The sequence below is a fragment of the Synchiropus splendidus genome, chromosome 19, assembly GCF_027744825.2.
Source record: "Synchiropus splendidus isolate RoL2022-P1 chromosome 19, RoL_Sspl_1.0, whole genome shotgun sequence".
Taxonomy (NCBI): domain Eukaryota; kingdom Metazoa; phylum Chordata; class Actinopteri; order Syngnathiformes; family Callionymidae; genus Synchiropus; species Synchiropus splendidus.
In genome coordinates, this window is record NC_071352.1 from 4,466,695 (window position 1) to 4,494,647 (window position 27,953).

General features: G+C 46.4%; 2 protein-coding genes across 3 annotated transcripts; one reads left to right on the forward strand and one right to left on the reverse strand.

Annotated features, from left to right (window-relative positions):
• tecpr1b (tectonin beta-propeller repeat containing 1b) lies at positions 1 to 11,216 on the forward strand. Of its 2 annotated transcripts, XM_053852672.1 has the most exons (24): positions 2 to 350; positions 1,080 to 1,312; positions 1,371 to 1,553; positions 1,617 to 1,739; positions 1,810 to 1,932; positions 2,201 to 2,375; positions 2,515 to 2,615; positions 2,682 to 2,783; positions 4,244 to 4,371; positions 4,444 to 5,021; positions 5,077 to 5,183; positions 5,248 to 5,403; positions 7,631 to 7,780; positions 7,859 to 8,016; positions 8,184 to 8,302; positions 8,446 to 8,539; positions 8,603 to 8,699; positions 8,759 to 8,838; positions 8,911 to 9,142; positions 9,215 to 9,350; positions 9,412 to 9,504; positions 9,571 to 9,677; positions 9,810 to 9,929; positions 10,678 to 11,215. In XM_053852672.1, the coding sequence occupies exons 2-24, from the start codon at positions 1,088 to 1,090 to the stop codon at positions 10,810 to 10,812; spliced, it is 3,522 nt and encodes a 1,173-aa protein (XP_053708647.1). In that variant the 5' UTR covers positions 2 to 350; positions 1,080 to 1,087; the 3' UTR covers positions 10,813 to 11,215. The 2 variants fall into 2 exon arrangements, with proteins under 2 accessions (XP_053708648.1, XP_053708647.1); XM_053852673.1 differs by lacking the exon at positions 1,810 to 1,932 and having other exon boundaries at positions 1 to 350; positions 10,678 to 11,216.
• On the reverse strand, positions 10,877 to 27,914 carry lmtk2 (lemur tyrosine kinase 2). The gene is made up of 14 exons (XM_053852671.1): positions 27,452 to 27,914; positions 23,481 to 23,614; positions 23,190 to 23,343; positions 23,036 to 23,112; positions 22,836 to 22,954; positions 22,677 to 22,764; positions 19,819 to 19,949; positions 17,686 to 17,770; positions 17,036 to 17,157; positions 16,250 to 16,399; positions 13,276 to 16,081; positions 13,075 to 13,207; positions 12,759 to 13,013; positions 10,877 to 12,688 (listed from the first exon to the last, which is right to left on the reverse strand). Exons 1-14 carry the CDS (start codon positions 27,552 to 27,554, stop codon positions 12,660 to 12,662), a joined length of 4,386 nt encoding a protein of 1,461 aa, XP_053708646.1. The 5' UTR covers positions 27,555 to 27,914; the 3' UTR covers positions 10,877 to 12,659.
• Between the last annotated feature and the right edge of the window lie 39 nt (positions 27,915 to 27,953).

The following is a 27,953-nucleotide window of genomic DNA, read 5'->3' on the forward strand; positions in this document are numbered from 1 at the left end:
GCCAATCAGAGCGCCGCTTCCTCCATTTCCTGTTGCGGTTCTGAGTTGCAGCGATCATCCACCTGCTTTTCAAAGAATCTGTTTTTATTTATTCATATCTCCTTCGGCCACATGAGTCAGAGCTGATGGAGTTTGGCATGTGAGCGATTGTGTGGTCGTTCGTGGCTCAGCTGATGGCGGTGGACGCTGTCATGGAGATGTAAACAGCTTAGAGACGACTTTGCGGTAAACGAGTGCAGCGATGTGGGATTGCAACCTGCCGGAAGCCCTGCTTGTTACTGGACTGGGGATGGAGCCCCGGGAGGCCATGTTCGACCCCTAACCACCGCGGATCCGACACCAAAACCCAGGTGAGTGACATCGAGTGGAACTGCTGTGTCATAACAGTCAACTAACGTGACGGATTTTCGGCGTCACCGAGGCGCCGCAAACACGCCAATATCGCAGCCTCCCCGCACCATTTAGCGTGTGGCGAGTGACACATTTCACTGCGAGCCTTGTGACTCTCTGCACTTGGAATGGTTTGCTTGCTAATGTGGACTACAACGGATTATCAGTCACTAGGACTACGGTCAAGTTACAAGTCATAAGCATTTCCGGTTGGGTCTTCCAAAGTAAAGCAATCGCTTTCAGTCAACGAAAAAATGTAGGGCTCGTCGCACTAGACTAGAATAATAGTCCATCGCGGAGGCTAGCAAACAAACATTTTTATTTTACTGTTTACCCCTTAAATTGCGTATAATAATAGAATTCAGAATCATCTTCATTGCTAAGGTCTGGGAGGATCCCACCAACTAGGAAAGTGCTTTGGAACAAAGTCCAATAATGAACAAAACAATAACAAATAAACAAAAATAAAATAAACAGAAATAATGAATAAATAAATAACCCGCGGACAACAAGGGCTGTTCAGAAATTCATCAGGCTGAGGGCCAAGGGGGAAAAGCTGTTCTTGTGATGGGAGAATTTGATGTAAAACTCAAGGCTGGTGGTCCAGTGTGTCCCAAATTCTTGAATAAATATACAGTTTATTCCTCTTTATATTGTGTACTGTAGTTCTGGGCTGCATCTGTCCTCAGGGTCCAGCATGTCCATCACTCTGCTGTGGGCCGTGGACGTGTACGGCCGCGTGTACAGCCTCTCCACGGCCGGTCAGCGCTGGGAGCGGGCCGACGACCTGCTGCTGGAGCTGAAGCGTGTCAGCGCGGGCAAGGGCCGCTGCTGGGGCATCGGCTGTGACCACCACGTGTACCTCAACATGATGCCCCACGAGACCCCCATCCGCTTCAAAGAGGAGACCTATGAGAACCAGGTGGGACGGGGATGGAATCCACATGTGGTCAGGGGGTTGACTTATGGCTGTGTTTCAGAGGTGGAACCCAGTGGACGGGTTCACAGACACGCTGCTTCCCACCGATCGCTGGCCCTGGAGTGATGTCACGGGTTTGACCCCGCAGCCGCTGCACAGCTTCCAGTTGCCGTCGCGAAGCTGGGAGTGGGAAGGGGACTGGTACGTGGACCAGAGCTGTGGAGGAGAGCCCAGTCAGACGGGGGTACGGTCTCACCCTGAACCTTTTTTTGTTTTTGTTTTTTTTGACTTTGATGTCGCCCTCCAGGGCTGGGAATATGCCGTTGACTTCCCGGCAAACTTCTCTCCCGACAAGAAATGGAACTCGTGCGTGCGGCGGAGGCGCTGGATCCGCTACAGGAGATACGTGGCGCAGGGCAGCTGGGCCAAGGTTTGCATGATCTCTTTTGGCTTCTAGACAATCCGCTCAGCTGAAATCAGAGAATCTGTCCGTCGCTCAGATTCCTCTTGACAACCCGAGGAGGGCGCCGCTGCCTTTGTGTGACATCAGCTGTGGCGGGTGGGAGATGAGCGACCAGTCTGGGAGGTACCCCTACCTGTGGGGCGTGACGCAGCAGGGCCAGGTGAGTCAGCCTCACTGACGGTGAGGAGTGGAGGAAGGAGAAGTGAGTGACCTTGGTTATATTTTGGTCCGTGTTTGCAATTTAATCCGGAAAATATAAGCCAAAGGTCAGAAATGAGAGAGCGCCATCTGTGTTGATGTTCACTCTGTCGCCGCTAGAGGGCGGCATTTGCTCACAAACGTCACTTAAGCGCCGCGTGGAAGTACAATTCTATACAGGCGGTTATTGACTCTTAATGCGGGTTGGTTTTCATGACTTGTTTGTGCAGGTGTGGTTTAGAGAGGGCATCCATCCTCGGGTACCGGAGGGCTCCAGCTGGGAGGAGGTGGAGGTGCCCAAGGAGGTGGCTCAGATGTCCACAGGCCCCGGGGACCTGCTGTGGGCACTGCTGTGGGACGGGAATCTGCTGGTCCGTACTGGGCTCAGCCTGGACAGTCCGATCGGTAGGCATCCATTTCAGCGCCCCGAAATAACCCTGACCTCACCTTCTGCCTCGATAAGTAGCTCGACATTGTTAAAGGACCATCTGCTTTAGCAAACAGTTCCATTAGAGAGATGCTGTTTCATCAAGTGTTTTGTCAGGAACGGCGTGGGCGGAGGTGGAATCTCCGGTGAAAGAAGTGGAAGCGCTTCACGTCTCTGTGGGAGTGGGCGTGGTTTGGGTGGTCACTAAAGACTACAAGGTGAATCTTCAGACGAATATATATTTTTGAACAAGTATTAAAATTAATAACTTCTCGCGTGTGCAGGTCTGGTTCAGACGGGGGGTGAATTCCCACAACCCCTGTGGCTCTGGGTGGATCAGCATCGGGGGGGAGATGATGATGGTGGATGTTGGACTCAATGATCAGGTGACAGATTTGTTCATTTATATTATCTCTATCTCTATATCTATCAATCTATCTATATATATATCTATATATATATGGATATATATATATGAAATCCCATAAAGCTCTTGTTTTATAGACAGAAAATTATTATATATTATTTAACCTTAAACTCATGAAGATAAAAATGAGCATCTTTCATAAACCTAAATTAAATTAGTCAAATCAAATCATTTTTTAAATGAGATAAAATTGTTAAAAAAATATCTCATTTAAATTGCATTTTTAATTTTTGGATAGATTCTTCAAAATTATATTGTTTCCCTCCTGAATAAGCATTTCCAATGCATTTCTTTTTCTTTTGTTTCTGTTCAGGATTTTGAAAATATATTTTTTCGCTATTAAATATAGAAAATCAATCTGTTTTTCCCTCACATTTTTACTTTTGTATTTTGACTTTCTGTTTACTTTTTGTAAATGTGTTCTTTACAATTTAATATTTTTATAAAATTAATATTTTCACATTAAAAATGTATTACAGTTGGTGTTATTTTAAATTTAGCTTCTTTGTCACCTGCTTCAATTTTTTTAAATTTTTAAAAGTCAATAATTTAGCATGTAAAGTATTTAAATATGACTGACACCTTTTATTTCATGACTGTTTTGACTAACATGTTCACCTTTTGTTAAACTTCACTCATTTGTTTTGCTCTTTAACAGAAAGTGATTTTGCTGAAATACTCCTGAAACTTTGGTGTAAAACTGAATACCCCATATTAGAGCGAAAAATGGCCCAGAGTGTGTAGCAGTCCCTACTGGTGCATGATCATAATACACTCCACACTTGCTCTGACAGATTCTCTTCACGTCGGTTTCACGATGAGCTTTGTGTGTCGCTGCCCAGGACGTTGCTAGCATTGCAGAGCAGCATCTCACACCATCTCTCATTCCTCCCATCAACCCCCTCCCGCCCCCCGGCACGTCCTGAGGCGGTGCCCCTCGCTGTAACACGAGTCCGGGCCGATGTCCCGGCAGCAGCGGTGCCTCCAGTCCAGCCTTATATATCCCCAGACTATGTTCCTGCTGGCGTGACATATGGGAGCCTCCCTATTTAGAAGCTGGCCAAGTCGTCGTCATCATATCCCATATTTCATATTTCAGGGAAGCAATTATAGGTATGGCTTGTGTAAGAGGAGCAGCGCAGTCACACTATATGACCTTTTAAAGTAGCACCCAGTCAGTGAGCGAGGCAAGGCTTTTGTTGTGTTTCCGGACAACAGTGCCCTGACTGCGGGTCAGTGACCTCCAGGGTTGTTGGTCTCCAGTTTAACTGTAGTGTCATCTGAAATGCATGACATATCTCACCACCCTCGCATAAAAAAAAAAAAAAAAAATTCTAAATCAGTGTGGTGTAGCTTGTGCACTGGATTAGTAGAGGACACAAAACCCATCCTTGAGGAACACCTTTTTCTTCTGGGCAGGTGTGGGCCGTTGGTGAAGACCGTGGTTTGTACTTCAGAATGGGAGTGACACCGTCAGAGCCGACTGGAAACGGCTGGATCCCAGTGTCTGCCGAGTGGGGGAGTGGCAAAGAGGGCGTGGCCTCCAGGTTAGCGAGCACGGCCCGTAGAAGCTTGCCAGGGACCTGTGGAGTTGTTTATATAGTGTTTTTGTCCAACAGGACCAAGTCAGAGTCCAGCGGGCCGCAGATCGACGCTTCCCAAGTGTCTGACTCGGACTCGGAGTTGGGCCCGATGGACCAGCAACACAGCACCGCCTCCGACACGCCCGTCCTGGAAGCAGCGGATTCATCGGTGGTACCTTTAGGAGGGACCGACCAGTCTACTGAGCTGGAGGTCCCTCCTGCAGCCCCCGGCCAAGACGCTCCAAAACCCTTCATTCCTGCCAGCGACAGTTTCATCAACAGCCTGGTGTCTGACCGAGAGAAACCCCCCTCGATGCAGCAGCCCATCGCTGAGGTGCCGCAGGAAGAGGAGCCGGCCAGGATCCTCCCGACCCCGGAGGTCACCGGCCGCAGTGACCCCTGGAGTAACGTGGATCTGGAAGGAGCAGAGGCGGCTCGCATCGAGCAAGCAGCAGCCGCGGGGGCTTCCCTGATCGAGGGCAGCAGCGGGGCGACCTCCAGCTTGGAGGCCTCTCACGGAGTCGGGGAAGAGGACGGACCAGTGTGGGCCTGGATCTCAGGAGGAGGCTGCAATGTGGACGCCAGTTCCCAGATCAGCTGGCTCAGTTCAACAGGTACTAACGCTGATGGGTCCGAACCGAAGCCTCTTTGACTCTGTGTCTCCGTCAGGGCCTCTGGTCAGTTCCCTGTCGCTGACTCCGGTCCAGTCGGCGGCCTGGAGTGAACAGCAGGAGCCTCGAGAGGAGACCAGGAAGAAACCGCTGGAGAGAAGCAACGTGAGACTCGTACGACGGACGACACCTGCTTCCGTTGTGGTCTCTCACGTGTCCCTCTCGGCAGTCGGTGTGGGTGCGCAAGGGTTTGCTGCGCTGGTGGAGAGACTGGAAGCCTCAGCGCTGGGTGGACGTCAGCGTCGCACTGGAGCAGTCCACCAAGTCCGACGGCAGGAAGGACAGCATCTTTTTCGTCTACTACACACAGTACGATGAGAAAAAGGTTTGTTTTCAATGCACTTTAGTTTTGTGGCCGTTTCCTCTTCGAAAATGTATTCCACCCGCCCCCTTTTTTTTCAGTTCCCGATCATTTTGATGATTTTAAAATACTTATTTGTTGGGAATTTAGTGACTGTATTTTATGTGGTGTTTTTTTAAGTATATTTTAAGTATATTACAAAAAAATATTTCCCATTTTATTATTGTTCTCAATATTTTTTTCTTTTTTTTAAATTAGATTATTTAATCTCACATTTTTAAAATGTAAAATTTTATTTATTCATTTTTAGTTTGTCATTTTTGTCAAATTGTTTATTTTATGTTTTTGTTTTATTTTTATTTGAATTTTGAATTTTAATAGTTATCACCATCACTAGTTCTCGGTTTATTTTGTATATACATACATATATACATATACATATATAGACATACATATACATATATAAAATGAAAAATGTAAAAAAAAAAACAGCATGAAATGTGTAGGTTAAACAAAAAATAATAATAAAATAAGATTTAAAAAATAATAATCATATATATACATATATATACACATATATATATACACACACATATATATATACATATATATATATACACACACATATATATATATAAATATATATATATATATACAGACATATATATATATATATATATACACATATATATATATATATATATAGTGTTGACATCTTTATTTACAAACTCAAAAATGTAATGTATCAATCAAGAAATTCTTGATGATTCAATTTTCCTGATAATCATAAACTAATATTTAGTTCCATAACCATGGTTTCTGATAACAGCTTCACATCTACGGCGCATGGAGTCTACCAACTTCTGGCACCGGTCAACGGGTATTGAAGCCCAGGAATTGCTCTGCATTTCTTGGTTTTGCCTCATGAACAGCATTTTTTATGTCGGCACACGTGTTTTCGATGGGACTGAGGTCCGGGGATTGGGCTGGCCACTCCATTACTTGAATTTTGTTTGTCTGGAACCATGATTTTGCTCGCTTGCTGGTGTGTTTGGGGTCATTGTCTTGTTGAAATACCCATTTCAAGGGCATTTCCTCTTCGGCATACGGCAGCATGACTTCTTCCAGTATTCTGATGTACTCAAACTGATCCATGATTCCTGGTGTGCGATAAATAGGACCAACACCATAGTATAAGAAACATCCCCATACCATGATGCTTGCACCACCATGCTTCACTGTCTTCACTGTGTACTGTGGTTTGAATTCACAGTTTTCAGGTCATCTGACAAACTGTCTGTGACCCTTTGAACCTCTCACTCTCATCAATCCACAAAATATTGCGCCATTTCTTTGTAGGCCAGTTGTCCTTCGGCAAATTGTAACCGCTTCAGGACATGTCTTTTTTTTTTAACAATGGGACTTTGTGTGGGCTTCTTGCTGGAAACTTGGCTTCACACAGGTGTCGTCTGCTTGCTACGGTACTCACAGGCAACCTTAGATCTTCTTTCACCCTGCTGGAGCTGACCATCGGCTGAGCCTTTGCCATATTGGTTATTCTCCGATCCATTGGAATAGTTGTTTTTCTTTTCCGTCCTTGTCGTTCTGGTTTTGGCTGCCACTTTAAAGCATTCATTTTAGCTGAACAGCCCATCATTTTCTGAACCTCTTTATAGGTTTTCCCCTCTTTTATTAACTTCTTTAGCAAAGAACGCTCTTCCTTCCGACCCATTTCACTCTGTTTTTCAAGGACAAATGCACAGCCAGCATGAGCAGCGACAGGTGTCTTGATCTTTATATAAGGGCCACCTGTTTAACACCTGTTTTTGTCACACAACCTATTACCTCAGTAATTGAACTCAGCACTGCTATTTTTTTGAACAAAATAATAGTTAATGCTTCACTTTCACAGAATCAGCAGCATGCATGTCACGCCTGTTGGTTTTCTATACCTTTCTTAAACCTTCTAGAAACTTACTTGCAGTGTAGAAGTTGAAAATCTAACAAAAACATACATTTATCTTGCTATTGCTGTGGGACTGCTATTATTTTGGACACAACTGTATATATATAAATGAAAAAAAATGTAAAAAAAACCAGCATTAAATTTGTAGGTAAAAAAAAAAATATATATATATATTACATAAATGTGTCAAAAGATACATTCATGATCATGATTCATTAGTATTTCTCTCTTGTGTGTATCAAGACGGCACAACGTTTTAAGATGCGCCTCTCTCTGTGACCTCAGTACCTGCACGTGTGCATCAACGAGGTGACCGCTGTGGTTCCAGTTCTCAGGGACTGCCACTATGCCTTCGCTGTCTACACAGCCCAGAGAACCAAAGCAAGGTCACCTCTGGTCCTGGCAGCCCAGACTGAGCAGGACATGAACGACTGGGTGAGGACCACACACACAGACACGTGTGAACTATCCTCCTTGTTTGGCCGCTTTAATGCCGCGTGTGTCCGTGTTCAGCTGACTCTGCTGTCCGAGTGTTGCTGCGAGTGTCGGGGCATCACCGCCCCCCCATCCAGACACGCCTTGTGGTCCACCACAGTCAAAGGGGACATTTTGGTCCATGAGCCGTCCTTCTCCCTGGAGGCGCCCGCGCACACGCCTGCCTGCGACCACACGTGAGACTCGCACGACAGCTCCTCCTGTCATCTCTGACTCTACTTCTGCCATTCAGTGTGATTCCGAATCTGCTGTCACTAACATGCCGCTCTCGCACTGTCCGCTGTTAGTGTGTGTGTGTGTGGATGCTAACTGTGGCTAACGCTGGCTGCTTGTGGTGCTTCAGGTTCTGGCGGCAGGTCCCAGGTCACCTGCGCTGTATAGAGTCTAACAGTCTGGGGCTCGTATGGGGCATCGGGTGGGACGGCACGGCCTGGGTCTACAGTGGGCATCAGCCCGCCTCGGGTAAACACGCCCTGTAGACCTCACCGCCCTTTAACCCTTTCCTGCCATGTAAACCATCAAACCTGCTAAGGACTAGGACGTCCTGGTCCTCCACCTTCCTCACGGTCCACTGTGGCCTCATGTTGGACTGTCTCTGATTCTAGGAGACCCAACTCAGCTGCAGCAGCAGACCGATGTCAGAAGCGTTCACGTGTACGAGAACCAAAGATGGAACCCCATGACCGGATACACGGATAAGTAAGTCCTCCTTCCCCTTTACTGTGGTTACCAACAGACTCTTATCCTGAGGGTCTTCTTCAGGGGGCTTCCCACCGACCGACCCATGTGGAGCGACGAGAGCGGGCTGAGGGAGTGCACCAAAGGCTCCACCCACCCACCGACGCCTCAGTGGTCCTGGGTAGGTTTGAGGCCATCGGTAACAGTCCAGAACACAAGACGAGTGAAATATATTTCCAGATTTCTGAGTGGGCGGTGGACCACGGTGTTCCCGGGGGGACGGACAAAGAAGGCTGGCAGTATGCGGCCGACTTCCCTGTGTACGTAGCAACGCATCACCTCGCCGCTTCACGCCCTGGTGTCATTTAACCCCTGCATTTCTTTTCACACAGAACTTTCCATGGCCACAAAACCATGAAAGATTTCGTTAGGCGGCGGAGATGGGCAAGGAAGTGCAAGATCGCAGTGAGGGGCCCCTGGCAGCAGGTGCCTCCCATCCCTCTGTCTGACATCTCCATGATGCCGTGTTTGGCCCAGTCCAAGATGGAGCAGGTCCCTCTGTGGGCCGTCAGCGACAAGGGAGATATTCTGTGCCGCCTCGGAGTGACTCCCCAGAACCCAGCGGTAGGTAACCATCTCTGATTTTTTAAGGGGCCCAGTGAGGTCCAGGAACTAAGCGTGTGAGTGACCTCTTAGGGGGGCTCATGGCTCCATGTGGGAACTGACCAGCCCTTCAAGTCCATCTCCATCGGAGGGGCCCACCAAGTCTGGGCCATAGCCAGAGACGGGTCTGTGTTCTACAGAGGATCCGTGTCCCCGCAGAACCCCGCAGGTCAGATGAGATTTACATGAAGTCCATGACAGAGCTGTGACACTTCCTGGTGCCTCTACAGGCGAATGCTGGTATCACATCCCGTCCCCTGCCAGACAGACCCTGAGGCAGTTGTCAGTGGGCAGGACCTCGGTCTTCGCTGTGGACGACAACAGTGAGTGAAGTGTGTTCTTGTAGCAGGCCAGCTGAACCTCGTGTAACCTTCTCCGAAACCACACAGACAACCTGTGGTTCAGGCAGGGCCTCACCCCGAGCTACCCTCAGGGCTCAGCCTGGGAGCTCGTCTCCAACAACGTCTCCAAAGTCTCTGTGGGACCCCTGGACCAGGTGAGTGTCTGTGAGACAAGTCAGATGTTCATCAGACTTCTATGACCCTGTCAACTTACCACCCTGCTGAAAAATGAAGATATTTTAGGGGTCACAGTTGGACCTTAAGCAAAATTCTGATGCTCTCTTCAGGTCTGGATCATATCAGAGAGCGTCCCGGGTTTCCCAGCTGAGACCCCAGGAGCCATTTGTCACAGACTTGGGGTGGGACCCATGCAGCCCAAGGGCCAGTCCTGGGACTTTGGTTTAGGGGTGAGTGTTTGATTCAGACAGAGCAGGAGGGGACACACTTAACTCATGTGAGGTCTGCAATCTTTGATTTTGATTCGCTTGCTACTAACAGCCCATGCAACTCTCTACCACAACTCCCACAATGCACTGCAACAGCTAAAGCTTTCATAACAATTAGCATTTTAGCATTTTATGAACCAATTTTTCGGACAAACTGCAGCAGTTGAAGCTTGGCGCAATAACAGCTTGATCCACTCACGTCCCATACTGCGCGACAATACTCCAGCATACTACTGGTCATATGCGGGTCTGTAGCAGTATTGGAAGCCAACTTTCAGGCACTCACATCACTGAAACTACAACTCCCATAAAGCACTGCAACAGCTGATGCTAACCCTAACAATTACCATTTTAACAGCCAATTCCCAGGTACTCAGAGTTAAATTATTAGTTAGTGTTATGCACACTTTAAGACTCCAACTATGAACTGTTCCCATCCCTCATACGACAAGCCCCATTATGCACAGCAACAGTTGAAGTGCTGACAGCCTTGTTATAAGCCAACCTTAAGGCATTTACTCTACTACAAGAGCCACAATGTGACAATGCTTTGAGTAAATTTTCTCCCACATTCACTTCATAGTTCCATAACGCACTGCAACAACTACAGCTCTTGCAACAGTTACTCACCAACTTTCAAGCCCCATAATGCACTGCAACAGCTCTTTGTTTTGGTCATGAATGGCAGTTCAAACTTGTCGTGTTCCAGGGAGGATGTGAGCACATCTCAGTGCGGGGAAACTCCGTGGAGCCCCCCCGCACTTCTCTGACCGCCGCCCCCTCACGAAGCCCCGCCCCTCAGAGGACCCCCACACAAGTGAACGGAAGTGCAGTGGAAGTTTAGCAAAGCAACTCCTGTCTTCTCCTGCCCCCTCCACGTTTGGAGAATGCACAATCACAAGATCCTCTGCATCGATGGACGAATGTTTTCTCTGGCACTGAGACCTAAGATGTGAATTTGGTTATGATGTGTGCATGTGTTTGCTCCCGTGAGTTTGGCAACCAGGCGACTCCAGCAATAGCATCTACTCCTCGACACAACATCCCGACGGACGGGGGCTTCGACGGAAGGGCTCAAGTCTAACTCTGTGTGTCTCATGCATGTTGTTTGTTACAGTTTTGTCTTCCTGGTTTGTTTGCTTTAGTGTCGGCTGCCTGAATCTCTCCGGGAACTTTTGAAAGCGACTGTGTTCCTCATGTTCCTGTCACTCGGACTGTTGCAGTTTGAAATGTCAAATAAAAGTTTGAAAACTGGTACCGGCTGGATCAGGTCCAAGCAACGCAGAGTGAGAGGTGGTGGGGGCGAGGAGGAGGGTGGTGGGAGGTGTCTCGCAACAGGCCACAACTGGAGGTTTCGTTTGAATTTATTTTCATATTAAACAGTGTCATTATAAACATTTCATTCAGTTACACTCAGCATGATCAAGAGGACGTAAAAATATCAGCTTTTTTTTCCAAATCTACAAGTTTAAAGGACAGAGTGATTTTGTGTCTTTAATTTAACTGAGAACCATGATATGTTCCTTAATTTACAAACCTCTTCCCTACGACTCACATTTCCCATTTACAGACGAAAATATATACATCCACAACTGTGCAAGATTGAAGCGAACGCTCGCCAAATAAAATTAAATAAATGTTCAAGTTTAACAGAAGCACAGGCTGCTGGTTGGAGAAGAGCGGTGACGCGTGGACGGTGGACTGTTTCTCAGCGATACGGACCAACGTTGGGGCGACGCACAGCCTGACACGGAAATGCTTGGTAAGTGGTTGATAAAAGGCAGTAATGATTTGTTCTAACAAGTTAGTGTGAGACTCCCTGCACGTCGACACCTCATTCATCGCAAGACCACACAACATTGCACGTTTGTTTTTACAACACATTTCTTCCGGCAACAATAAAACCTTCCTACACAGACTCTGTAGTGATTGAAGACGACCCGAGCAGCGTCGTGTAAGAGCTTTAAATTAACATTTATTTCCACCGGTGGATCGTCTCAACAAACCCAGTCAAGTAAAAACGTTTCAGCGTGACGACATTCAGAATAAATTAAGATCATTTGTCGTCGGACGCAATTCCTTAATAGTGGAGTTTTCCAATGCCCGACACGTCCCAGTTCAAAGCCTATACAAAGAGACGCCCCTTGTTCATTAAAGGGCGTTTTCAGGGACTAACAGGCAGCAGCAGGTGCTTCCCCAATATGTAAAAAGCGACTTCTTAGAAGGTGACTGAACCGTGACCTCTAGGGGTCGCTCTGACTAACCCCGACCAAAAGTTATGATTCGGAAATTTAATTTAAGGAATCGCACCCCGATTCTTGGCATCGAAAGACGCTACACACAGGTACCGAACACTCTCCGAAAAAAGGAGACCGAACACGAGAACAAAAAAGGCAACCACTGAAACAACCGCGAAATTTCACGTCGGCTGTAGTGAAGAAAGCTTTCTCCTATTTGGTTGCTGTCAGTTGAATCCATTCATTCCGATCAGGATAAAAGAAGAAAAATAAGCAGCGGCTAAATCTGGAATGCCTCGGGTGAGTCGTCCCCAAAATGGAAGTGCACTGGAGCTCACACGCGGAGCGGTGACGCTCAAAGAGGAAGTTTACCTTGTCCTTTTAACCTCAGTGCCTCCTCCTGATGTCCTTCCAGCTGTCAACAAGTGAGGTGAAGCTGTCAGTAGCGTGACGCCTAGTCCTTCTCTCCATCTTCGCTGCTGCCTGTAGCCACAGTTTGGAGAACATAGATTGAGTGGACGCTGGGTGAGCAGCAGGTAACCTTAGCACTCACCTCCTTGCTCGATGTCTGAGTCGGTGAGATGCGTGAGGGAGAAGCTGGCGATGCTGGCTGGGGAGATGGAGAAGCGGGAGTAGCTGGAGGAGCTGGTGGTCCAGCTGGACTGAAGCCCTGAAGCCACGGGTGCAGTGGAGAAGCCAGAGTCGGCCGAGGAAGAGGAGGGAACCTTCGGTGAGGGATCACGTCCGGCTTTAGAGACGAAGGCCGGTGAGGGAGAAGAGAAGTCGTCGTCCCACTCGAACCCACCGCCTGTGAGAGTGAGGAGAGATGTGAGGCAGTCAAGAGGGAGGCAGCTCAGAGTTACGTCTACCTTCTTCATCAGTGGAGCTCTCAGAATTGGCGAAACGGTTCAGGTAGCTGGCAGTGGACACCGGGCTGCTCAACTCCGGTGTCGGGTTGTTGGAGCTCGAGGAGAAGTCACTCAACTCCTTGGTGGGCGTTTCCTAAATCAGAGAAGCTGCTGTCAGCATGGTGCCCGTAAAACTTGGATGACAAAGGTGGGAGACTTTACCTGGTCGAACAGATAGACTGTGACATCATCAAAGAAGGACACCGTTCGTCTGGAGCTCTCTGGGTTGTTATTGGTTGAGCTTGGTGCAGACGTGATGTTTAGAGGTTTTAACAAGCTCTTAAGGTTCTTGGAGGAACTGTCGTCCGAGATGATGACGGGCACCGGGTGCACCACGTCGTCCTCGCTGTCCGAGCTCGAGCTGTGAAGCTGGTACCCGCGCACGTCGTCATCCGAGTCTTCGCTGTTCTCATCCTCCTCGTCTGCATCCACGCCGTCCTCCTGACCGTCCACGCCGGAGTTGTCCCTCCTGCCGAGATAGCGTCCCTCCATGTCTGGCTCCTTGAGCTTGTGACCGTCGGTGGCGTAGGTTCTGGTCAGTTTAGTGTGGAGCATTGGGAGCGGCTGAATCGGCTCCGGCAGATCATCGTCATCGATAAACTCCAGGTGACTTCCATCGAGGTTGAGGCTGCCGGGAGTGACGTCTGAGTGGATTTCTGGAGAGGCCTCCTCCACCCGAGCATCATCTCCAACACCCCTCGGCGCCGCAGCAGGGCTTTCCGCCAGAAAAAGATCCAGAACCTCTGGTCCTGGCGCAGCTTCACTCACTTCTGCATCGGAGCTCCTCACCCACGGGACGTCAACAGCTGGTTCTTCACTCTTCTTCTCAGTTTCTGACTCGTTGTCTGAGAAGTAGGCGGAGTCTCTGTAATTGCTGCCCATGACAGGCTCCTCAGCAGGGGGGGCCTCATTCTGCTCCTCAACGTCCCTCATGGCCTCTGCTTCTGAGATCACGATCTCCGGTGGTACCAGGTTCGAGGACGACGCGTCCATCTCCTCCTCATCTTTGGCAACACTCACTCCATTCCTGACTGGCGAGTGCTCCACATCTGGCTGGGAGTTCCACTCTGGGGACTCCAGGTTCTCGGTTTCGTAGCCGCTGTCGGCTATTTTGAAAGGAGGCTGCAGTTTGTGCTGCACGACCTCTCCTTGCTCTCCGAGCCTGTGGATGTAGAGCGAGTCCAAAGAGTCTGGAGTGTCTGCTAGAGTGTCCAGCGTGGGGACAGTGGTGGACATGCTGTCATCTAACAAGCTATCCTGGCTGATCTGGTCCAATGACGGCCCTGAGACTAACAGAGAAGACCTGACCGGGTTCATGAAGGACTCTTCGTGGTCAGATAAAGTCGATTCCATATCTGCATCCTCGATGAGTTCACTCAGAAGGTCATTGCAAGTCGGGTCCTCACCGAGTCCGTTGTCTGAAGGAAAAACATCAATCTCAACTAGACTCTCAGACACTGGACCTTCTTCAAAAGGAACCTTGTTGTTTGCGGGGCCCAGGTCTTCCTCAAGGCTGGGGATTTTGGCATCTGTACACAACGACTCTGAATTGGCACTTTCAGAAAACACCGTAGTGTGGTCGTCAATCTGAGTTACTTCAGGCCTCTCTGAGGTAGAGTCAAAACCAGAGTCCATGGCTCTGTCAGATGGATGGAGGACATCGAGAACTTCAGATAAAGAACCGTTGCTCTCCGGCAATAGAACACTTCCACCATCCTCCGTCTCAACCATAATGGAAGGCACCATTGTCCCACTTTCTATCGGCGATGGATACGAGTCCAGGTCGGAGCTGGAAGAGTCAAAATGTCCGTGTCTAGTCGATGTGCTACTTGTGGGTTTTAAATAAGCGTCCGTTGAGTTTAAGCTGCCTAAATTTTCTACATTGTCCCACGACTTCATCTTGAACGTCTCCTCTGGTTCGTGGAAGAGCCCCGGGGAGAGGAAGTTCTGCTGGGGGCTCAAAAACTGGGGCCCGTCCTTCATCAGGTTCTGCTCCTTGAGAAACAAGTAGTTTTCAGCTAGTTTATCATGGTCCAGAAGCCGCTTCGTGTCCGTCTTCTCTACCTCCAGAGAGTGGGAGCGGTGAAGGGCTTCGGAACCAACCCCTAAAAAAGACTCCTCTCGACTTTTGTTGGACTCTGCTGCTACTGACAAAGTGCTCTCCGGGAGGGAGTTACCATTACGCTCTGGGAGTTCCATAAAACCCCGCCTCCATGACGGAGAGTCGTCTTGCTTGGACTCTCCCTCGGTGAAGATGTTTGGGTGGTACGGGCTGTCATTTTCCAGAGACGACCAGACATGGCTGTCGGGCAAGTAAGAGTCCTTGGAGTCGATGCTTTGGTGGAAAAAGTCCGCCTCTGTGCTCGACTCATCCAGATGGACGTCATGGAGAACAATAAAGTCTTTCTGGCTTGAGCTGAAATCTTGAGCTCCAGTCCCCTCCCCTGGTTCTTCTAGCTGGATGAAATATTCATTCCCATTCGACGTCTTCTGAGCGTCAAACACTGGAAGAATAGTGGATGTTCCTGTCGGAGCGTCGCCTGCTGCGGCAACAGGGTTGGGGAAATGAGCCTGGATGTCTTCGCTGGAAGCAGGGAAGAACATGCTGTGGTAGTTCAGGGTGGTGTCCAGGCCTGAGCGTCCGTGGTTTCCTTCATAGTGGTCCTGTTTGGCCGCCTCCCAGACATACTCGAAGCTGAGGCCTTTGCTCGTTTCGGTGACGGTGAGGATTTCGTCGATCTCTTGTCTCATGGCGTCGTCGGCGAACTGGTCGAGGATGGGGAAGGAGGAGTGGCTTACAGTGGTCTGCCGGGTGGAAGGGTTCGGCTTGAGGGCATTCCAGCGCTGATCGAAATCTTCCTCCATGTCTTTCTGGCCCTGCATGCGAAGGTATATGAGCAGGCGATGAACCTCCTCAGCCGTCGCCCGTTTGTCTGCCGTCAGCCAGCAGAACTGCAGCACCTCGTACCTGAGATCAGAGAGGACATGTCAGCCAGCGATCTGAGCAAAGTGACTCTTGAATTTGCCAAAAAAAAGAAAGACTAATTGGACTAAAATGAGATATTGTAATCATCAACACAAAGTGTTAGGAATCTCAACTAGGGGAACCTGACTTTTAAATGACGGGAGCACCCACCATCGATCGGAATAAGGAAGCTCCAGTTGTGGTTTAAAAAGTTTGACTTGCTGTTCCTTGATCACATGATTCAGAACTTCCCGGTCCGACAGGTGCGGGTATGGTTGAGCAGCGTTCTCCAAGAGCTCCCACAGGGTGACCCCCAAAGCCCTGCGGAATAGGGAAGTGACTTTAGACAAGGAACAAATTACAAATTGAGAAAAACAATGTAGGATGACAGTGTTAAAAATCACCCGAACTCTTCAAAGGTTCATCCAATTCACAAAAGCCTAAAATTCACAAACCTAAAAACAGTAAAAGACTAGAGCTGTGCATTTACATAACAGTCATTACGGTAAAACCACCCGAACACAGACCAGAATCAGCATGCTTATGTTGAGTACGGTGTCTGGAAGCAGAAGACGATCTCCAGCAGTGTATTATGCAAGTTAGAAAACAAGTCGGAAAACAATGTTACTTGAATCAGAAGGTTCACTGTGCAGTACAGAAGTACTTTGTGATAGTACAGGGCTAAACTCATGTGGTATTTTGTATTGTGATCTAACTGAACGATAGGAGAAGACTTCTGAGTGAACATGACAACAATACAAGTTTGAAGTATTACTGCAGCCGTCATGAGAGGGACGATACATGGAAGCACTACAAATGGCATTTTAATGTCTCAGCCTTGGCAGCAAGAGTTTCTTTCAGCAAAGATTGGTATCAGAAAGGTCCACAGCAGTTATGAGTTGTTAAAAATGTGCGTGACAGACGTGCCAGGACACAAGTGCAGCAGTATACACCTACCAAACATTGCTGGGCTTGGTCTGCTCCATCGTCACCACACCCCCGTGACGCTCGCCCACCAGCTCCGGAGCCAACCAGCGGAGGGGTGCGAACACTTCGTCCTCTGTGATGATGTAATCTTCCTGCAGTGGCAAAGAGATAATCGGAGGATTTCGGCATTTCAAAGCAACATCTGTGACTCGACAAGAGACGAGGTGAAGGGTCACGTCGATAAATGCTGTCCGCTGTCACAGAGGCAGCCTTTCTTTACCAAAATAGAATCACTGGGTGACCTTATGTTGCGCGTATTAAATTCAGACACCAAACTGTCAGATCAGCAGTATTTAAGTGGCCCCGCAGACATAACCGCCTTAGCACATATGTGCCGTGTCGAGTTCCAAGACAGTGCGATCACTGTTCTTTCGCTAAATACGCAACTTGGAGGCAAACAGCTGCAAATCCTCTGTTGAAAATGTGATGGATGTCATGTCACATGGCGCGGGGACACAGACGCCATGTCCTACATTACACAGCAGTCAGCTAAATGAACTGGAATAAAACTTAGTAATTATAAATTATTGATTTATTTATGATTATTTATTTTATATTTGATGTCCACTCTCCCCAACCACCTCCAATCCAGCCACCACATCAGATTTCAAAGGTCTTACTTTGTACAAGCTGGGGCCGATTCCATAGTCTCCCACTTTGACGGTGAGATCTGCCGTCAGGTAGCAGTTCCTCAGAGCTAAATCACTTTAAAAGAAGGACAAAAACATCACACTTATTAACCGAAAGCATAGTTACGCACAGGACATTGTTCCATGTATAGTAGAAACAATTATCGGGGCGACCACAAGGAGGCTCCATCATCATCTCAGCATTCAAAATACTAACTGGAGTCTGTTTTTTAAGACTAAATGTCAAACCTTTCAGCTTCAGTTTCAACGTTTTTATCCCAACCTGTGAAAAATTTCCTCAGATATTTCCTCAAAAATCAGTTTGAAACCTCCTTTAACAATAGAATGATAAGATATTTATTTTGGAATCATTAGTATTTAATATTTTATATATTTAATTTCTTTTATCTTAACTCCTTTCATCTCATGAGTTGAGTTGCTTATGAATTATTCTATTATCATACCTAAACCTGGAAAATCTGGGGTGGAGATATGGAAGTCTGAGCACAGGAGATCTGTGACACATCACCTCACCTTATAAACCTGCACTTCAAACATGCTCTAAAAATCCCTTCAGAGACACAATTCAGAAGACATGCATGAGGACACAGGTCTCCTACGGTGACTCCCACATCCCAGCTGCCCTGCACGCGCTTCGGTGTCTACACGGCTAGCAGCTACTGTCAGAGCCAGTGAAACCGCTGAAAGATGAATGGATATTTATTTTGATCTTCCTGTCTGCTGTCATCTCCGCTTTGGCTCAGAGCCAGAGAGGAAACAGGTCCCACAGCGTGCCCCTATAAGGCAAAGCGTGGGGTTATTTTTCCCCGGAATCTCGAGGTTTAGACAAAAATATTCAGCTGGTGGGCACGGAGTTAACATTTAAGAACACATTGTTCAAGGCATAAATATATGAGGTCTGCTCTTGTCTTTTATTTTTTATTCAAGTTGTCTGTAGTAGCTCTTTAATTCGACATGTTTTTAATATATGACACTTTAATGTACAAGACCATTATAGTCAAGATTTAAACGTTATTAGCTTTGAACGTTCTCAGCAGATTTACAATGAAACACAACCAGAGAAGTTATTGACATGATTTCATGCTGAGCTCATCATAATTTTAGGAATCACCTTCAGCCCATTGTAATGGAGAGGTTCACTCCTGGATAAGAGCCCATGTTAAGTTGGGCCACATACCTTCATCTGTGGTGCACGATAGCCTCTTATTTTCTGTCAACATACTTGACATTTTTATTTCATCATATTCTACAATTGATGGTGGAAAGCAGTGGAAGCATTGAAGAAGTGCCTTAAAACTGCGACAGGGATTCAAACACAAGGCCCAATATGAGGCTATCCATTTACATGCAAAGAGCAGAATCATCATATCCTCCTGGCAGCGGACAGCTGACACTGTGGCAATGCATGGGAGCTGTGTAATAGGAACCGCTCGGGCTTATTCTGAGCATGCGAAATAGAGCTGATGAGCTGAGCATCGTATGTTACCCCGGGCCACACGCTCTCAACACCCCCTGCACCCCTGCTGGTTGCTAGCGAGCAGACAGGCAGTATGTGCTGGGGTAAATATGAAAACGAAACGCTGCCCGTCCTACATACACGCGCACCTTTTTTGGAAAACACCAGTCCTCCTGAAAGTCGGTTGACGATTACGGCCAATGAATGTTTAACAAAAGAGCGTGACAACATGCTAAAGTGAAACGAAAAGAAGATGAAATGAATCAGAAACTATGTCGAGAGCTTAATGATTGGCTTGTCGCGGAGGTGAGGGACATTCACCTTGCTTTGAACCCGTTTTCGACTGGAAGTGGAAGGAAAATTGGCGCAAGTCCAATTTAAAACCATCAAGTCACAAAATAGACAGGATGTAAATAAGCTCTAACTGGTAAATTCACCTTAAGCGAAGATAAACACGACTAAATCTGATCATTATAACATGGTTACTCCAAAATAAAACACCAGTATTACAACAGGCTGAGGTGACAGTGACCGCTTTTCAGCGCCACACTTAGCTGAGCATTGTGATTGACAAAGTGTCCTGATTAAATTACTGCTTCGCTTTGTGCATATCACACCGGTGAACTGCTTCAGAACTGTAATGCTACCTGTGCAGGAAGTTGTGTTTGTGAAGATGAGTGACACCGGCTGCGATTTCACAAGCCATTCTCTGCAGCTGCAGCATCTCTGTGTTTCGGAAGATCCAGTCCTGCTGAGTTAAGTAGCCCCGCAGATCTCCCTGGAAAAAAATGGCAAAATTTATAAGTGAAACGCCATACAAAAAAGTGAGTGGCAACAGCTTCAAGACAATGCAATGACTACAGATTGCCACACGGGGGCAGTAGACACTCCTGCGTCTCCTGAGCCCTTGTAAAGAGACCAAATAAGGGTAAAGCTGTTACATGGACCGCCATGCTGTCATAGGGATTTATAAATAAAGGAGCCCCAGTCACATCAGTGAAATGAGCTGCACGCGAGTCCAATTGGGTCTCAGGGCTAATGAGTGGTGGGAAGGGTGTATTCCAAGGCAACACATACTTGCAATGAGATATTGAGTAGTACGACCAGGTTACTCAGATCACTGGATAAAAAAAAATGTCCGTGGCAGAGTGGCGGAGGTGAAGCTACAGGAACTGTAAATCTAAATTGCAACAAGGGCCCCGCAGCTGTGCGCCGGCTCGTAAACCTGAGCTGGTCCGGAATTCAGCGGCACCTGTGACAATCATTCACCACCGTGTTCATAACAGAATGTAAAGAGGCTGAGGGAGGAAAACAGAGTACAGTACAAAGTCCAATGCAGGAGCACTTTGCTTCAACATGAGACTTGGGTGAGTTTAAGCTGACTTGATGGAAAGGGAGTTAAGGGAGGTTGTAAGGGGGGTTCAGTTATGCGTGCTTCTGGGATCATGTGACGACAGAGATGAAGTGAAAACCTCTTATAAGCTATGAAAAAAAACAACAATATAAGTGTACAAATTTAAATCAAGGATCGGTTGAAAATAAAGCAAGACTTAACCAAAAAGCTGCTTAGAGCAGCGTCTTATGTAAGATCTATGCTTTGAAACATTTAGTTGTGTTAGGCACACACACATGCTGGGAGTCTGCAGGGTCTATATTCTCAGCCTGTCATCGTGGCTGAAGCCTGCACAGCAAGTGGAGGCCAACAGCCCCGTGGGGAGAACCCATTTCTATTAATGCTATAATAATTATATTAGACTGAACACTAAAACAAGCTCAGAAGTGGCAGTTGGCCAAGAGATGCAAAGGCTCTTTCACACCAATATTGAAAGTCATATATAACATATAGGATTACACCCTGTTAAGACCCTGTCTGACAACAGTGAAATGAAGGCTGGCAAGCAGCCATTATAATTATTATTAACAAAGTGGCCAGGAAAAGAAGAAGAAAAAACGCTTTTATAGCATTGAAAGTGATATTTTTTGGCAAAGATTGTGGTTTATTTTAACCATTAATAAATCCCAAACTTTGCCATTCCTTAAAGACCATGTTGTAGTTTATATACCCCCAATGACACATTACAAACATCTTTTTAAGTCCATCGTTTTATTCTTGCATATGGTGTTGAAATTTACGATTAACAGCATTCAAAAAAAGTAAAAGTCAGCAGTGACAACTCGGAGGTGGTGAAACAGAGAAGGGTCTGACCGGTTGTCGAACGGATCCATGCATTAGAAACTGTCACTCAGGCGGTGACATTTCGTGGCCCCTATAGCAGTTGCTTCATGTATTTCGACGTCTAAAATGCTCTTAGTCAGGGCATCCGGACGGCTGATATGTCTCGGAGAAGCGACCATCAATCTCCAAAGCTGTCACCATATGTTGACTATTTGGAGGCAACAGTGCAGCTGTCATGCTTCAACATATGGAAGATAGAGTCATGAAGAGCGGCTCCATAACTCCATCACCACCATTATCTGAACTTAAAGCCTCACTCAGAGCTAATCGAGGAATTACACAGTCATTATAATTGAATCAAATTGAGAGGAAGAATCATTTCACGCTGCTGACACACCATAAACATTCAGGTCGTGCTCTCAATCAGTTTCGCCCATGACTCACACATTCATCATTGGGCTGGACTGGCTTCCACCTCCTGTCTGAGATGCTACTACAGTTGGCTGAGCCGGCACACAATGCCAGGACACCAGCCAGGCCTGGGCAGCCCACAATGCCCAGTCTGGCAGCGTTGTGTAATGCCTGGCACGACCAACCGCTCCGGAACCCGAACAGTCTGTCATTCTTCCACCATTCAGTTGATTTTTAAGTGAGATTTTAAGAAACTTAAGTGCCATTGCTTGTGTTGATTCCAACGTCTCCCCTCCATTTCCAAATCATATAGAACTGAAGTTTCTCTGTTAAACAATCAATCAGGTTAACATATTTCTCTCCCATGCTTTGGCACGGACTCGATTCATGTTTCATTAGAAAACATGACTTCTGTTTATCTGGAAACAGTTTCCAAAACAAACAAGGTGAGACACCTAAAAATGGACAAACACAGCAACTGGGAGCTGACGCTGACAAGCTCAACAGGGAGAGGTGAGAATGTGAGAAGTCCCGGGCTTAAATAAGTGACCGTAGGAGCAGAGTGCCGAAGAAAAAGGGAGGGAAGGTCACCCCACCGAGGAGCAGCCCACCCCGCCCAGAATAGATTAAGAGAAACAGAGAATAAATCAGCTGCCGTGACAGAGTTTGACACACTGCAATATGTCAGGATAAACAGGAGGGGGGGCTAATTTGGGACTAAGACCAGGAGCTTAGGGTCCAGATGGCCTGCAGGTCAGGTCAACTATGCAGACTTACTTCAACCGGAGTTATCCAATGAATCTGTGGCTTAAAAGATTGACCAGAGTAATTTCTTAATCATGACTTACAGGATTCACTGGCTCACTTTCACTAGGAGTGTTTTAGAGCGTTATGACACTTCTATTAAAACAACCTTACCATTTCGCAGTACTCAAAAACAAGAAGGAAGGGGATGGCCTCCACACACTGCCCCAGGCACTGGAGGATGTTTGGGTGCAGTAGAACCCTAAAACAAAACCAAATGTTTAGTTTTTTTTATTTTTTTGGACGCCGCAACTGTTTTTTTTAAAGGGATACCTGTATGGGTCCCCCTGCTGCAGGAAGTCATTCTGCTCTTTGGAGTTGGCGTTGGCCTTCAATTCCTTCACCACCACTCTGGTTCCACCTGGATCTGTGTAGATTTCACTGAGAAGGACCTGCATATCACATCACAGAACACTTTAGAATCAACAGATACCAAGTTTGAATGGACCATGAGATGAAACAGAAAATCATACCTGGCCAAACCACCCGTTGCCTATTTCCTGGATGTAGCTTAAATCGTGACGCGCAACTTGGAACGCCGAGGAACCCTCTGTCAGTGAAGCAAATCATCTTCAACAGAGGTCCAAACCTGACATTATATTCAGATCAGTTCTTTGGGCACCTAACCTGTTATATGGGAGGGGGGTTGGAGATGCGGTGGTCCAGGCAGGACCACCGGGGACACGGAGAGCGTGTAGACCTCAGCTGGGGACTGAATAGACGGCGTATCCTCTGCAGGTGGGGTGAAGTCAATCTCCTCGTCGAAGTGGTCTTCAAACTCCTGCGTCATAGATGAAATGGACCAAATTAACAGTTCTGCAGAAACTCAGATGCTGGAAATAAAATACAATCCTTTCTGCAAGTCACGGCGGAGCCCATCGAAAGTGTCTGTCTGGATAGATCCCTGCTGGGACTTACCTTGAAGTTGATTTCCCTCTCCTTGCAGCAGGTCACACAGTTCACCAGCAGCACCACCAGGGCCACAAGCAGCGTCAGCGAGACCGCCAGGGACAAAAACAGAGACAGAGACAACACATCCCCTGAACCTCCACCTGAAACAAATGAAAACAAAAGCCAAAACATTTTAAAAAAAAAAACATTATTTGCCACTATTAATAATTTTTCTAAAATGAAGATGCGACCCACACACATTGAGGGAGAGAGACTCAAGCGCCAAATGAATTGTTAACACTATTTTGCAGGTGGGATCTATACATTCATAAATGTACACACACAGGCAGGAGATTGACATCAGCAAACCATGGGCTCAGCCCTTTCCAGAGACAGTGGAAGGGGCAGGGGTCTACCAGTTGACAAAGCAGCTGAGGGTAGCAGTGAGGATCTGTGTGGGTTTGAGCTGGTGCGGATGCTGCAAGCCCAGCAGTTTGCCCGACAGGGCTGACAGCAGTCTTCCAACCCACCTACCGTGCAGCTTTCTTGCCTTCCTGGCAGAATGAGTGTGCACAAGACCGACATATCAGACCAAAGTATTACAAGTGATTGATCCAGAAATACTGGTGCAGGGCGCGATGCTGCAGTCTGTAGCACGTCACTTTCAGAGAATTGCCTGTGATTGACGTATTATCAGACCAAGTGAAAGTTGCTATTTGAGTCAATCAAAAGCAAAGGAAATGAATCCCTCAAAAATCTGGGCCTGAATTTTTGATACTCCGAAGGATTTTAGTGGAGAGTCTGCTCATTAAACCCTGCTGCTACAAAGCATGACAAAGACTGAAGGCAAATCACAGAAGAAAACTCCAGATGGAATTAAAATAAACAACCACATGACTCTGACCTAACAACAAGTGGACGGGTGATATTACGGTGGACTGTTCTCATGGATTAGATTTGCTTCTGGAGTCTAGTTGGGAGCAGCTGAGTAGCAATCCCGTCAATTCCCAGAGGGGAGTCATATTAAGAGTTAGCAGATTGATTTCGCACAAAGCCATGACCGTTCACAACACTGCATTTCTCCCAACACAAACGCTGGTGAAGCATTATGGATTCAGGAACGACAGAAAAATGGTTGAAATGGATCCTAAATTCAAACATACTCTAAATTCAAACATAGAAGCTCTGTGCTGTAAATTTAGACCCAGTGCTGAGTCCGGTCCTGAGGAAGCGTCTTGTGAAGGGGTTGACTCTTAAACCAGAAGTATATTTTTACACATTCCAAATTGCTTCTTTTCTTAGGGTCTTGACTTTTGGCGTCAGAGTATCGCTGAGTGAAACGTTTAGAACTTCAAATATATTTATAGGTGTAAAATCAACTCATTGTCACCAACACATTTAAAAAGGGGCAATTTTCTCACAAAATACAGTGTACAGTTAGACCTCACAAAGAGGCTTGGATGAGTCAGACAATAGCTTCAATAATTTAAGCTACACAGTCATAACTTGACATGCCTTCTGACTAAGCATAACAAATGACAGGAAGGGACAGACAAACACAAAGCGACAGCCCAAAATGCACCGACAGTGGAAATACATGGAAAACCATGATGTATAAATGAAGTCACTGATAGAGTAAGGGGTGTAAAAACAAACAAAAGGAAATGTTTTGCCAGACTGGATTTCTAGTCTTTGTTTACAGCAGAATCATGTGCGAGAAGACAAATTTTTAAAATCTGTGTTGCAGAGGCAGAGCAACATCCGCTCCACGAGAGCTCATCAGTACATCTCGGAAATCACTGGTTCATACTTTGACTTGGCAGGTCCCACCAAACAACCCAAGTTCTAGGAAGTGATGCTGGAGGAAGCTGCCAGATCTTATTTCGGATCCGCTGCATATTTCAGCAGGCATTCACACACAACAGGAGCTGACCCATTTCAGCAGATTTCACCTAACTATAAATACAAATCCTCCCAATCTTTGTAAATATATTCTTGGACTTTGTTTGAAGTTTGACTTTTAATCCAGTGCTGAGAACAATTCACACTTGGACGACTGATGTGGCGACTTTGTGTATGAATGAAGTGTTAGCTATCTAACTTAGTAGCTGACAAATGTTTAACTTCACAGACTCAAATGAGGTTTTAGTGAATGGAACTTGCTCACCACAATTTAATAAGGTTGTGGTCACCTACTCATTTTTCATGTTTCATTGAGCCATGTAAGGTTTCTGCAGCAACAGTTGTCACTGAGGAAGCCGCTATGAATACCAATGTGGAAGGAGGCAGACCATTCAAGGCCAATAAAAAAGACTTACACTGTAAGGAAAACAGGCTCTACCTCTTATCTTGAAGTGACCACTATGCAGCTGCATCACTTTTGTCTGTGTGGCTGCTCTCGCTCAGTGAAACAAGCCTTACTAGCTTTAGATTGCATGAACGGAGAGTTTTAGGTTGGTTAGGTTTTAAATTTAATGCATGGTGATGACATCAATTCGCAAAACTTGTGTGGACATGGTAAATATATGAAGTACACAAGGTCTGATGGCAAAACACTTTCTTCACACCAGAGGCAGCAGTGTCTTATGTCTTATAAACAGAGCTTATATTCATATACTTTTTGAAGCAACCAATGTGGACCACACCCTACTTCAGAAGTCATTTAGCAATATCGACATGTACTACGCCCAGCGTAAACTTGAGGCAACAGACTTGCAACTATGAGCAACAAGCTGTTTTAATCATTCACATGTAAAACGTGGCAAATAAACATTCATTAACTTAAGGTGAACTAGAACAATCCAAGCCAAAGATGACTGTGGCTTTAAAATGATTGGCCAAATGTAAGCCTTCAGAGTTATGAAACGGGGCAGAAGGAAGTACTGTAAGCAAATAAACACATAAAGATACGACCACATGATCATCCTTATACTCTACAATGGTAAAGCAAACAAGAGTATTGTTAATCATTGACAGTGTTGATAAGACCGGAATGTTAAGAGGTTACAGATTAGCAACATTTCTGTTCAAACTTTGATCTTCATTTTGAATAAGAAATACACTGGTATTACTTCTATTATGACTTAACATAGCTGAGAAAGAGCTATATGATTATAAAACAGTTTTAATCTTGTAACTAAAACGGAGGGAACAAATATAGAATTTGTTTAAAGATCAAGATTATCATAGCGGTGAAAGGTGCGTTTGAAAAACAAGTGGAAAACAGGTTTCCAGGCTTTGAGCTTTTGACACCATCACCCTCTGTTGTCTTATAAATAATGACACTGAATGGCCAAACCCATAGGAAGGTTGGCATGTCACTACCTGCACAGAAGGGAGATGTGAAATACAGCAAGGTAGTCATGGATCTAACCGTGGAAAATGGAAGCGCAGTTATTTTGTGGCTGTCAAAATGTCTTCATGATGCTATCATAAAAGTGCTCCCAAGTGTGGGTGTAAATCTATTGTACACAACATCAACATAATAAAACGTTATACTGACTACTCTCTTTGCATGTGAGGGAGCCCTGTCCTGGCTTCACAGGGTGAGCTTCGAGGGAAACCCTGGACAGGTCGGCTGTGCATCACCAGGTTTACATGGACAGACAACCACTCAGAAGGAATCACAGATATTGAATTGATCAATGTATGTTTATGTTTTAACATGGTGCCCACAGGAAACCTTAGCAAGGATTAAACCCAGAGTCTGACTGCAATCCTGAAGGGAGTCATAATATACAGTAATAAAAGTCGGGAGTTTTAAATGTCCTGATAAGATGATTCACAACCATGTGACATGACAGCACCTGTCGACCATCTTTAGAGTCCCCATGTTTACAAATCGGCAGCAGATATTGAGAGCTTGTTGTGTTGTTAGCCTTTAGCATTAGCCCGGTGAGCAGCCTGGTTAGCTTGGCATCAACAGGGACAGATACAGGTCATGCAGGATTAACAAATACACATTTCAGTGAGTATGTATTGCAGGTTCACTGTCGTACCTGAGCGGTGAAGGTGGTGAAGTGGGGCACCTTCAGAATGCCAACATACCGATGACAAAACCGCACTGGCCAGCCACCAAGCACATCCATGACGGCTCTCCATCCCTTATAGCTTCCGAGACAAACCGCTATCCTACAACAGGCGTCTTCGTAGAAAATCAAGCGGCTTTATTGGAGCCATAGAACATATCTAATAAATACATCGGCAGTGAATGCTACATAAACAAACCCATTTTCTCAGCTAGCATCGGCTAACTGTTTTAGCTGACGACAGCAAACTACGACATATACTGTTCCGGTGTCCATACAGACGTCAGGGAACGATCACCTTTTCCGACCCGTCATATTCAGCTCGTCTACCCGGACGTTCTCTGGGTCAACACAGCTACCTACAGATAATCATCAGCCTTGACTATCGTGATACACATCGCCTCAAAAGCGCCATATTCCTCCCCAACGTCACATCACGGAATGAGGGCGTGTGAGTTGCAAATGATTGACA